Raw genomic sequence first — 13,962 nt, forward strand, 5'->3', positions numbered from 1 at the left:
AGTCGCCCTGGATAAGGGCGTCTGCTAAGAAATAAATAAATAATAATTAACACATTCTGAAAACTATTATTAAATACAGTAATGAAGCTTCCAAAAAATAAACTTAAAAAACAAGATTAGAAACCCTTTTTTCCTAACTATTGCCTGTCATTAGATATTGCAAGTCCTATTAATTACTAGAAGAGATCATGTTTTTTAAATTGTATATTTACTTTATTTTTATCTCAGTATAAACAGTCAAAATATGTATGAATTCTCCTATCAGAACCAATTACAGTAAGCAAGTGAAATGTACACAAATACATACAATTAAAATATTACTATTTTCTACTGAAATAATAAGAATCAATTCATCGAAAGTCCCATGCTTAGTAGGCTACAATGTAGCTGTGTATTCCAACTCTTATTCATCAGAACTGACACTTACTAGAAATTGTTTCCCAGAAAAGTTAAATGAAAAATATATTTAATTAAATTGAAATTCTTAGATTCAGGTAGTCACCATTCTGTCCAGAGCCTACATTTCCATTTTACCAATGACGTGATCCCTGCATTGTTACTCATTGCAGAATGGGCAGGCTGGGGCCACATGGCAGCTTAAAGCAGAAGAGCCATAGACAGGTAGTGGACAAAAAAATGGAAACACCAATGTGAAGTCACTTAATAGGGAGTTGGGCCACTATGGTATCCCGCTCTGTGGAGTTCTCGGCGGACCGTTTTTGATGAAACTGGCTGCTCGCGCCCCAGGTTGAAATTTGCAGTCAATTGATCTGCAGTTGCTCGCCTGTTTTGCCTTGCCCTTCGAATTAATGCACGGATATCACGATCCTGGAGTATCCGCTTCCTCCCACTGTTGCCCTTGGCTGATGATGTCTTTCCCTCGGAGTTCCATGCCGACATCACCTTAGACACCGTTGCTCGTGAAACCTCAGCAAGTTGAGCTGTCTTGGTCACTGAAGCTCCTGCCAAACGCGCCCCAACAATCACCCCTCTTTCAAAGTCACTGAGGTCTCCTCTTGCAGCCATGCTAGCCATAATTATAGGCAACCAGGCCTGTCCAGCATTTTTATACCTGACCCTAAGCATGTCGGGATGTTATTTGCTTAATTAACGCATAAGCCACACCTGTGTGGAAGCCCTTGCTTTCAATATACTTGGTGTCCCTCATTTACCCAGGTGTTTCCATTTTTTTGTCCATTACCTGTACATGACTTTTAAATAAACACTGCCTTTATTATTGAGTGATAATCCACAGTATAGGAATTCCAAAACAGCAATAAAAAAGGAAATACACCATATTTATATCCGCACATTACATATTTAAACAGAAATTCTACTGGATGTTTTCATTTCAAAATAAGTAATCTTTGGATTTTGTCTTTGTCTGTCTTTAACATCCCAATCCACTATACCTGGTAATCCAAAATTGACAGGTCTTCCCCTCTCAGTTCCTGCAGTCTCAGGCTGTCAATACAGCAGTATACAGAAGGCTATTAGAAAACACTGTGCTGCAGTCACCAGTCACAGTGGATAGGATTCTGTCAGTTTATCCCCATTGTGTACAATTGGTTGTCCCCAGAACCTCCAGATGGTTAAATCAGGCTTGTTTGCAGCTGTCACAAGAGATAGTTTCAGAGTCCTCAAGGGCCAATGTGGCCAGTTTCACACCCAGCAGCCTCAGACTTACCCACTATTACATCACATTGAGTTTCTGCATTTCTATTCAATCACATTAATATAGTGCAATGAAGCTCTGCTTAGTAATATTAGAACATAAGAACATAAGAAAGTTTACAAATGAGAGGAGGCTATTCAGCCCATCTTGCTCGTTTGGTTGTTAGTAGCTTATTGATCCCAGAATCTCATCAAGCAGCTTCTTGAAGGATCCCAGGGTGTCAGCTTCAACAACATTACTGGGGAGTTGGTTCCAAACCCTCACAATTCTCTGTGTAAAAAAGTGCCTTCTATTTTCTGTTCTGAATGCCCCTTTATCTAATCTCCATTTATGACCCCTGGTCCTTTTTTTCTTTTTTCAAGTCAAAGTCGTCCCCCGGGTTGACATTGTCTATACCTTTTAGGATTTTGAATGTTTGAATCAGATCGCCGCGTAGTCTTCTTTGTTCAAGACTGAATAGATTCAATTATTTTAGCCTGTCTGCATACGACATGCCTTTTAAACCTGGGATAATTCTGGTTGCTCTTCTTTGCACTCTTTCTAGAGCAGCAATATCCTTTTTGTAACGAGGTGACCAGAACTGAACACAATATTCTAGGTGAGGTCTTACTAATGCATTGTAGAGTTTTAACATTACTTCCCTTGATTTAAATTCAACACTTCTGGTAGATCTACAGTAATAGAAGGCACATTTGTAGATCACTCATGTATATGAGAGAAAACAAATATGTTAGTAACAAAAGAAAATCTAAATATAATACATTTGCATAGAGATTAAAGAGAAACACAGTTTCTTCAGTATACAAAAAGCTAATCTAAAAAAAGTAAGTTTTCAATTTTTCAACTGATGTAGCCTTTCTGGTATGAGGTGGCAGTGCATTCCACAGTCTGGGAGCACAGTGACTGAAAGCTCTCTCTCCCTTCCTTTGTGTGTACATGTGGGAGGCACAGAAGGCCTGCATCAGCTGATCTTAAATCACGAGAAGGTATACAAAGGAACTAGAAGCTCCTTTATATAATTTGGTGCCATACCTTTAAGTGCTTCATAAATCAGAAGTAAAATTTTAAAATCAACTCTAAAACTTCAGTGGGAGCCAGTGCAGTGAAGCCAGCACAGGTGTTATCTGGTCTGTTTTTCCAATTCTGCTGAGAAGCCTAGCAGCTGCATTCTGTATACACTGCAGGCGATTTATAGAGCCCATCGAATAGAGCATTGCAAAGGTCAAGTCAGGAAGACACAAAGGCATGAATTAGTTTCTCAGCATCAGACAAAGAGAGAAATGACCTAACTTTAGCAATGTTTCGCAAATGGTAAAAGGACACTTTAGTGACATTGCGGATACGCGACTCAAAAGATAAATCAAAATCGAATAAGACCTCTAAATATTTCACTTCCATTTTTATGTTTGTGGTCAAATTGCCCGGAACTATTTTTAGAGATGTTGTTGCTTCTACCGAATATCAGAACCTCTGTCTTACACATTTAACTGTAAAAATGTTTGGAACGTCCACCTCTTCACATCAGTAAAGCATTCAGCTAAGGCTGATACTGCCAGAGTATCATCAGGTTACTCCCACTAGGGATGGCCGATTCCAAGATTTTTGGAGTCGATTCCAGATCTAAGAATTGATGGAATCGATTCTGATTCCAAAACGGATGAAACAGTATTGGTCATTTTGAAAAACTGAATTTGCCATTCCCAAGAATGGAAAATCAGGAGCCCTTCTGTATATACAGTGAAAGACATATAAACTATGAAATCTCAGAAACAGCAAATCGTATAACAATCAGGGGATAGAAGTGTCAGTTGCCTGTATCTCTAATTTCCCAAGATGCTGCAAGCCTTCATAAAAATAAAAAAAATTAAAAAAACTCCTACATTCACAGTAAGGTGGATATCAAATGTCCATACACAGTACTGTATCATCAGATTTGTGATAGAGGTTCAGAAGATTTAGGCAATCAGAACAAGGAGCTAATGCAACCCAAATTCTGCACATTGATACCGCCTCTGCTTATATACTGTATACTGTAACCCAGTATCCCAAAATATTAATCTCAAAATGCTTTACATGGGTATCATTCAGTTAGTGCAATGCCCCTGCTGTGTTGTTTGCTATTTCGCTGGACTCAAATACAGGGCCTTAACAAAAGACTCAAAGGAAAACATTCACAAAGACATTTAGCCTACTCCATCGGCACACTATGCTCCGAGAGGAGAAAAACACCCAGAATTTGAAATCATCAGTTCAGGAATTAAATTCCAGGTGTTTATTTCTGAAAACAAAAAAATTGCAAATGACACTGGAGTAAAAGGATATGTGAACATCTCTAAAAACTCATGTTAACCTTTGTTTCAGTACGTGAAAACAGACGACTGCACATGCATGTGATCACGTGGTTCATTTATAATTTACCTTAAAATAACAAACACAACCGCGCCTTCTCGATGCTCTTGAGTAACCATTTTTTTTTTTTTTCTTTACCAATTATCTCAAAACACCTTAAAAAGGGGGTATGCTTTTCTTATGATACACAAACATAACATTTATTACTGTACCTTTACTGACAAAATCCACCATGCAGGCTACTACAGTATACAACTTTGCACAGTGCAATCTGAGCTCCAGCATGTAGAAAGACAGGCCGGTCTCATTCATAAATGTTTTACAATGGACTTTATCAGGCAACTCACAGTTTGATAAATCAAACTAATCAGTTTAGTGTAGAAAAAACTACTACTGGCAAAATGACATTTGGGAGAACAGCAATCATAATCCCATTTTGTCATCACCCACCGAAAACCATTTTGTTATTTCATAATACATAAATATGGCAGAGCACTAATATACAGAGAAAAGCAAGTAGGCCTACTTCGAGAGCAGACTCTTCCCCCATCCCATCCCACAAGTATACTACTGTAAGTGGGCCCATCCTTTTTAGGTAGATAAAGCACCAAGGTGGTATGAACAACCAACAACAGGACATTGATTAGGACGCTTTCTCTATCACATAATTCTAGAAGCAATGAGACAAACCACTGTAGCAGGGGTTTGTCAGGTGATCAGTTACACAGATTCCAGTGAAACTTCTTTCAAATTGCCAAAGGGCCTGGACAGCATTTTTGTAAATTAAAAGAACAGCCTGTTCTATACCCTCAAACTTATCAACAGCAGTGTCTGTGTTATTATTCTCAGGGCCTCACAGAAAACTATGGGCCTGACCGGCCCTCTTGAGAAAGGCTTTCTTTCTTAAAGAAAAGGAAGGCCTTGTGTCACTGACCTTTTAAACAAAAATGTACATTTAAGGAGAAAATGATCCCTGATAAGGAAAGATTATTTCTCACATATGAGAAATAATCTCTCCTTATCAGGGATACTTCCTTTATGAGGGTCAATAAACAAAGTCAACATGTTTCATTGTCCTCCGCTAGCAGTATTGTTTAAACCATGCCTCAGTCAGCAGTCAGTCCTTCAATGGATTTAAATGGGATTTTGTTTCTGAGTTACAGCAAGAATTCAGACTTCTAGCTTGATTTTATATGTTGATTTTATAGGTTATATGATTTTAGATGTAAACATGTATCTGAATGATATGACAATTTACCATCACTGGGAACTTCATGAACCAGATTCAACCAGCAGCAGAAGCAGCAGCAGCAGCTCGCTCTCTCACTGCTTTAACAAGAGGAGCCACTGGGGAGCCCACTGAAGAAAGAGGGTATTCTTCAAGCAGCAGCCTCCCCTGACTGAAGAATTACAGCCCCAATTAACAGAAATACTGTATTCATCTGCTAGCTCCCCGAGCATAGTCAGCACTTTCAGGCAGTACTTGCTGACTGGGGTTGTCAATGAATAAAGCCATGCCTTCTATGACAGCTGTACCATCATAAAACAGCAAACCAAACCTGGCAAGACTTGTGAGAAAAAATGTAACCCCAGATAATGCAATATCATATAAGAATAAGAACACAGAAACCAGCCAGCGTTATCATGGGGTCCAGGGTCAATAAGTGCATAAATATAAATTGCAGAAAAAAAAAGGGCACGTTTACATTACAGGAGAGACATACAGTAGAACCAATGTATGAACTCTCTAAAAAGTTACTAAATCAGGCAATTAAAACAGTTTGTGCAATAGTCCATTGTTTTATTATTACTACTGAACATCAAATAGGTGAACTCAACAACTCTACAAAGAATCATTCTTAGAAAAGAAATACAGCTTTTATTATGGTGTGAATCACAGTGTCTCAAAAAATGCTTCAAGGACCAGTGCTGGTCTGTTATAGCTTGCAATGATAGGCCCAATGATTATAAAACTTGTATAAGGGAGGCACAGAAACCTCAAGAACAGTCCCGTGAGTGAATCAATCCCATTCTTTATTTTCATAGGTTTATGGAAGAAACAACAGATAAGAAAACCAAGAACCTTACTGCACATATTCAATTCTATACGAATATACAATTCTATGTGTAGCTTCCAACAGTATTTATTTCCCTTATAAGTGGCAAGGAGTCTCCTTATTGTGACTGCGGTGTGCAATCCATCACACATCACCGATCACTGCCCAACACAAGCTTTTGCAGGAGTTACAAACGGAATCCATCTGATGACCCCAGACACCATCGAACGGCTTTCCAAACTCAATATACAGCTATACACTCAGCCCATTGCTTTTCAAACGCCATACGAAAGAAGAACGGTGTGCATTAGTATCCATCACAAAGCACAGCAAATGAGTTAAATGTGAAAAGCATGGTAAACTGCACAATTTACTACTCAAGAGCACATGCAGTTGGTTCATGGTAACATTAAGAATTAGCTCCCAGTGTGCCAGCCATGAAGAGAGTCACCTTGGTACTGTAGAAGCTACCGAAACTGCTGCAAGTCAATAGTTTTTACACTGCCGTTAAAGTTACTGGCAGCCTGTCATTTCAGTGCTTGTCAGATTACACCCATTGCACGAATGTCATGCTTTCCTGACACCACACAGTTCAGTAGTCGTCGGTTTTTCACCCTGCATGCTTTCAGTTTAAGAAGTACAGGACAGCTGAAAGCAATGCGATGTTCCAATGTACAGTACAGTATGATTTAAAACCTTATGCTGAAAACCAAAGCAGCACTTACCATTTCAATTCTTGTTCCTTGTTTGTCTTGTTTAACTGTCCATAACACATTTTTATATGGATTCTGGGTCCCTAGGGCTGAACTTATGTAAGCTACTGTAACAAAGGCTTTTCACGTTACAGAAAAAAACCTTTTTTTGCTGTAGGTGTCACATCAAAGGATTTTGTTGGGTTAAGCAATAATATTCCTCAAGGACATCCTGCATCCAGCATTCACTGCACCCAAGGACAAATGATCTAATCTCCTGATTTTAGCAATTATTCTGTAAGCATGCATTTATAGGCTTTTCTAATGGTCCAGTTCTGTTATCAGTACTTAAAGATCTATCCCCCCCCCAAAAAAAAAAAAAAAAAACTGGGTAATCCAGCACCTTATGTGGGGCAAGCATAATACAAATAAAAAATGCAGTTACAGAACATGCTACTCTAAGTCTACAGTTGCTAGTCATCCAAACATTAGCCACCTCACAGTGGTGTGCTGCAGATTGCTCTGATGTAGAGCCCTTCACTGTGTAACCAGATGCACAACTTGAAATGCAAACGGTTTGCTAGCAACAAGCTAGGGTTCTGGTATAAAGAAACCCCTGCCCAGAAAGGGAAAGTGCAAGGTAGGTAGGGACTGCATGCTCCACTGACCCGAAGTGATGTGATCTCCTCATGTGTGCCCAGTGTGCTGGTTCAGCCTGCATTCGGTACTGATAGGTTCTCTTCTCACAGAGACCTGAAGGTATCTGCTTAAAAGGGGAGGACAATCATTGGAACACAGTGGTCACTGAGAAGGGCTCCCACGGCCATGTTAAGGGGACTATGCATTTTTGGTCAAATGACGATCCCCAATGAGTTTGGGGAAATTCCACAGTAAGGCTGCGACAGAAAGTACATACCGGTATTCTGTTGCTTTGTGGTATCTTTCATCACAAATGAAAAATAGACAGGTTTGTCATGTTCACCTGTGGAATGTCCTTCAACAAATACTGGTGTAACAAACAGGTGGATGTGTAAAAAGTTCAAATCCTGCGATAAAAAAAGAAAGCAAATAGAGTGTTTTCAGCCCCCAGTGCCCCCACCCAGACAATCAAAGCGTTAGGATTCCTTTTAATAAAACAGTAAACTTAATACTTTTGCTTCTGAAACTTTATAAAAAAGTGTAACACGATCTAAACAGGTCTGCAAAGAATCCATTGATAGTGTTTTATAAAATGACCGCCCTGGGGAAAGACTTGTTATTTATTATCCAAACAATCACATTCCAGGACTTATCTCCACAATCACTGCAAAGGCTGTTTTTATCACACTGGGCAGTGATGCAAAAGGTAACCACAGCTTTAACCTGCAGGATTCGGTCTGCTCTGGTAGCTCTGTAACTGCTGCAACACCAACATTTCCAGAAGAACAAAACTCTTTAAAAACAGCTCTTACTCTCAAAGAAAGATTGATTAAAGCTACAGTGACCTTGCAGTAGTTTTGTTCCGCATTACTGAATATTTAATGATACTAATTTGACAAAACTATTAAATAAAATCCTCACAAACTTTGTGTGCCTATGTAGATGGATGATTTAAAACAAAAAGCTACCACAGCTGAATTCAAAATTAGAGTTCATGTGATGAAAAAGGAGGACCATGATAACAACGGTTTGTACAGAATAGTATAAAATAAGAATTAGCAAGGAGAGGTCCACAATTTGACAAGTAAGTCTCCAAATATGGAGACAGATGGATGAACGGGCTGAGGGACACCTCCATGCAGCTACAGAATCGGATACTCTCATTAAATAATGTTTACATCAAGTTTCATGACATTTGGATGAGTGGATCTCCAGATATGCAAACACCAGCAATGAGTATCAGATTCATCATCAAAATTTACGAGGATTTAGAAGAAAAGAAAAACCATTGAATAACTTTTACTGTATGATAAAATTCACCCATTGAATAAGCCTATAATCCAAAGCCTTTTCAAAATTACAAAACTACTGCTTTTATCTTTTTAAATATTATAAATATTTATACTGTATCAAACAGCCAAATGCTCAACCAAAACAATCTATACGAAAAGCTAGTTTTTAAATTTGGATGGACAGTTTACTCCTTTCACTAAACCAAAAAAAAAAAAAAAAAAAAAATTATAACTAACCTTCAAGATCATAGGTTGCTCAAAAGTGGCAGTCATTTTTGCAACTTTTCAAAATGCAAGTAGAGGCCTATCTGTCATTGTTTAAGTAAATATTTGGAATACATCAACAGTCATAGAAATGTGGACGAACCTATCAGGAAGGTCAACTAAAAAAAAAGATACAATGAAAAGGTCAAACTGATACTTCAGGTCAAGAAGTATGTCCTGAAGTTGCAACAGAATTACCAAGACAGTAATCTTACCCGAGTACAAGATTATGGCAAGTATCCCAACATTTTAAATATAATATAGAAAAAGAATACAAATTTTAAAAATAAAAATAATCCAGGATGGATGTTTTAAATTCAAATGCTGTTTATTTAGTACCACCATGGATAAACATGTACCATTAATGTAATGCCCCAAATTAATTACCGGGTCGACGGCCTATATATTCGATTTTTCTTATATATGGAACCAAATTTCAGACAAGGTACAATTGTTTATATATATATATATATATATATATATATATATAAAATCTACAGGCAATGAAAAATGCTGATTTGGATCAAGTCACATTAGATGCTGCTGGTATACCTTAGTTTACGCAACGTATTGGTTGTATGTCATTTAAGCAATACTTTTGCAGAGAACAACGGAAATACAGCCCATCAGTGAACTCAAATGAATGAAATAATAATAATAATAATAATAATAATAATAATAATAATAATAATTTGGCTTAAACCCTGTATTTTTTCTTGCATTTTGTGAACTCTGCATCGTACTTGCCTTTCCGAACCCGCTGGCACTGCCTTACAGCGAGAGCATCACTGCCCTTGAGAGCAAGAACGAACCCTTCCCATGGAGTTCACTTAAACCCAGTTACACATCAAACATAAAATAATGAACGGTTCGGTCCCACCTTTTTTGAACTCCTCCAGCATGGTATCCAGCTTGGTGTCATTGAATACAAAATGCAAGGGATGGCTGTAGAATTTGGTAATGGTTTTCAGTGGCGTGCTGTCGTCTGGGTCCACAAACGCCAGGTCTTTCACGAAGAGCAAGTCCACAATGTTAGATCTTTCTCCTTCAAAGACTGGGATCCGGGTATACCCACTCTCCATAATCTCTGACATGGTACTGAAGTCCAGTATGGCATCGCCAGCGATCATGAAGCAATCTCTTAAAGGTGTCATCACATCTTCCACTGTCTTAGTCCTGAGCTCCAGTGCTCCCTGGATGATGTTGAGTTCTTCCTTGACCAGGTCATTGTAGGGGTCTGTAACCCGGAGCATCTCCAGAAGCTTCTCTCTGTTGTACACAGTGCCAATCTCCTGCCCTAAAACGCAATCTAAAAGCCTGCTGACCGGGTATGAAGCAGGGAAGGTAAGCAGCATGAAGAATTTGGTCAAGAATATGGTATTGGCACCTACTGCCAACCCGTGTCTGGAACAGATCGCCTGGGGCACAATCTCCCCGAATATTACAATGCCAATGGTAGACACCACAACAGCAATCAATCCAGAGCCAGCAATGTCGTCCAGCAAAATGGTCAAGGTGGTGTTGACCAACACATTCCCCAGAAGAAGCGAGCAAAGCAAGTAATTCCCTTGACTCCTGACTGGCTCAATCTTCTTAGCATACGTCTTCTCCTTTTCAGTGCCACAGTTCTGGACAATCCGTAGTTCCATCGGGTCAAGGGCCATCAGACCCAAGTTCAACCCACTGAACATACCAGACAGGCAGAGCAAAAGCCCGATGAATATGACCTGCAACCAAAAAGGCAGCAGGAATTTTCGTTCTTCCACCACCACAACTTTGGTGTCATCTCCATCATGGTAGACCCATGTAGTCTCAGTCCAGGGATCATGCGCCCCTGCCACTGTCGGTGTGGGCATGGCTGTGCACAGGTAGTACGCTTTGCTCTTTTCCGTTTTCCTCAGAGGTTTGATTTCGATCTCCACAATCCCAGAGGTCCTTCTATTTAAGATTATTTTGGGCAAAATTATTATATCTGAGGTCCTTATGCCACAGGGATGAAAGCTGTCCTCTTTGCTTTTGTTATCTCCAGCAGTGCTATAGACATTGCCAATTACTTTGGTCCTTTCATGCTCGGTGAAAGCGATTTTGGACCACGTCTCGTTGTTGATATTTTGCCCATAGACCCTCAGCTTGACCCGGGTCCTCTCGCTCACCCGCAGCGACCCGCCGTCCATATATGAAACGTCGTCCGAGTCTTCCAGCCTCAGCCCTATGATGACCGTCTCCTCTGCACCTTCCTCGCCGCTGGATAAGCTCACCAAACAGCCGCTGACTGTGAAAAACACCAGAGCCAGAACTCGGACCCGGCTGAGGGCCGCCATCTTTGAAGTGGGCAATGTAGCCGAGCGCTCTGCCATGTTGATATTGGGCAACCGATTTTTAAAAGAAGTGGCTTTTAAAAATCACAGCCAATCGGCGTCAGGCTTCATCTCTGCTGCCGGTTCCCTGGCTCATGCATCAGACCTGTCCACTCGCACTACTCCTCTCGAGCCCTCTGACAGAAAACCGAGCAGCGCGAGACCAGTATGAACCTGAGCGCGACGTGAGATCTCCAGAGCGGCAGGCCAGGCAACCAATCCCAGAGACGAGCTGAGAGGAGGCGGGGACATGTTCCTGCACCGCAGCCAACGAGAAAATTAAACAAAGTACATGAGGCGGAGTCAGCCTACAGCATCTCTCGTGACTTATTTTGATGGGACAAGTGAACAACCAACGAAAAGCCGCAGGCGGTGCTTCTAAGAAAGGGGAGGATGAAACGCAGACCAATCGTCGAATTCCTTTCGCGCTCTTCCTGGCGGTGGGACGGCCCTATGCTGCTGCATGTGGCTGTCAGGTGTACGAGAGATGCATATAATGCTTTCAGTCACGCTGCTCTGTGTGAGTTTGTTTTGTATAATTTGTATTTCAGAGCTGCTTTTTCTCTTAACAACGACAATGCTCATTTACAGAGAAGATAGTGGAAGCATTAGTGGAATAGAAGAGACATTTACCTCGTTGCAGTTCCAGGATAGTGGTACCTGTTCTGCATATACAACAAGCCATGCAGTATGGAGGTGTGTTTACCGTAGACCTACATACATTGCGAGACATATGACATGCTAACGCATCATTCAGAATACATTTTAAATACGTTTCAATACGGTATTCTGCTGTTAAAGACAATTATTTTGATATTCATATTTGTTGATACAGAATTATTATTATTATTATTATTATTATTATTATTATTATTATTATTATTATTATTGCATTGGAAAAATACGTTGGCCTGCCAGAAATACATTCACTAAGTCCATAATTCAATTAGTCCATAAATCGTAATAGTATTGCACATTTATTGACGAAGTAGATCTAGTACGTGCAGGATTGAAATAACCACATGGTAAATCAAATGTATTACCTGGTACCATGTATTATAATGAAAAATTAACTTATTTCACAAACGTTTCGACTCAAAGTTTCTCGATGTCCTCATTATTGTAGTTATGTGTCGTAGAGACATTTACTCTGAAGGTGTGACAGCGGTTCTTAACACCGGTCCTGGGACCCCCTGCTTTTCCTGGGTTTCATTCCAACTGAGAACTACATCCTTAAATTGAACTAATCATTTGCTTAATGCAGGGGTGCCCAATCCTGGTCCTGGAGGGCCGATGTCTCTCTTGGCTTTTGTTGCAACTGTGCCCTAAATTACTTAAATGGATCAATCAAGCCCTTATTAGAAGCTTAATTGGTCCAATTAATCAATTTAGTGTACAGTTTGAACAAAAACCAGGAGGGCATCGGCCCTCCAGGACCAGAATTGGGCACCCCTGGCTTAATGAGACCTTTTTGTTTGTTTTCAGCTCTCGAAGAGTTTGTTACTTATAAAACGTTAAAGCAAACTTGAACTCTGCAACTGTTTAAGAGCTGAAAACAATTCAAAAGGTCTAATTAAGCAAATTATCAGCAGCCACAGGGCTGCCCAGGACTGAGTTTGAGAAGCCCTGCTCTAGGAGGTGCAACAAGTCCAAGCATGCAAAGTGACAGCCTTCTTGAACCTGGTTTGGTATCATCGAGAACGTGTCACCTGTGAGCTTGTTACCATACTTGCGATATTAAGGTTCAGCTTACGGTGCTCTCATAATATTTATATATTTAAGTACGTTTTTGAGAAGTCTCCTCCTACTCCCCACCGGTCTGTGTGCTGGTTTATTCATTCACACCGATGTGTTAGATGTTATCAACTAAATTGTTGATTGGAGCGTGTTGTTTAATAGACCTTTGTTTTTTGCAGTTACTATTATACTTGTGACCTCTGGTGGTGGTAAAAGGTAATGCAGAAAAAAGTTTTCAAAATCACAGGCCAACAACAGTTTCATGGTTTAAAAAAATGCAAATTGAGTGTTATGTAGTTAATTATTTGATATTGATCGTCACATACTATGATCAGTAACATACTGGAGTAGTGGTTAGGGCTCTGGACTCTTGACCGGAGGGTCATGGGTTCAATCCCCGGTGGAGACACTGCTGCTGTACCCTTGAGCAAGGTACTTTACCTAGATTGCTCCAGTAAAAACCCAACTGTATAAATGGGTAATTGTATGTAAAAATAATGTGATATCTTGTAAGTCGCCCTGGATAAGGGCGTCTGCTAAGAAATAAATAAATAAAAATAAAAAGTAACACTTAATTGCTGCTTCGTTATTCTTTTCTATACCCCACATTTTCTATACCCCACATGCAGCAGTGTGGAGTAGTGGTTAGGGCTCTGGACTCTTGACCGGAGGGTCATGGGTTCAATCCCCGGTCGGGGACTCTGCTGTTGTACCCTTGAGCAAGGTACTTTACCTAGATTGTTCCAGTAAAAAAAAAACAAAAAAACAACTGTATAAATGGGTAATTGTATGTAAAAATAATGTGTTATCTTGTAACAATTGTAAGTCGCCCTGGATAAGGGCGTCTGCTAAGAAATAAATAATAATAATGTAGCTTTCCTTGCTAAAGGCCTGTCGGTA

At 39.9% G+C, this 13,962-nt stretch overlaps 1 protein-coding gene across 2 annotated transcripts in view; it reads right to left on the reverse strand.

The window, feature by feature from the left end:
* The window catches only part of LOC117415000 (metal transporter CNNM2-like), a 46,164-nt gene extending 34,642 nt beyond the window's left edge, over positions 1–11,522 (reverse strand). The window contains exon 1 of one of the 2 annotated variants that reach the window (XM_034024899.3): positions 9,849–11,522. In XM_034024899.3, coding sequence (XP_033880790.3) covers positions 9,849–11,325 — 1,477 coding nt within the window. In that variant the 5' untranslated portion in view covers positions 11,326–11,522. The remainder of the gene's footprint in view (positions 1–9,848) is intronic. The other variant, XM_034024900.3, reaches the window with a different exon arrangement.
* Positions 11,523–13,962: the final 2,440 nt, after the last annotated feature.

Source organism: Acipenser ruthenus, chromosome 7 (assembly GCF_902713425.1).
Source record: "Acipenser ruthenus chromosome 7, fAciRut3.2 maternal haplotype, whole genome shotgun sequence".
Classification (NCBI taxonomy): Eukaryota; Metazoa; Chordata; class Actinopteri; order Acipenseriformes; family Acipenseridae; genus Acipenser; species Acipenser ruthenus.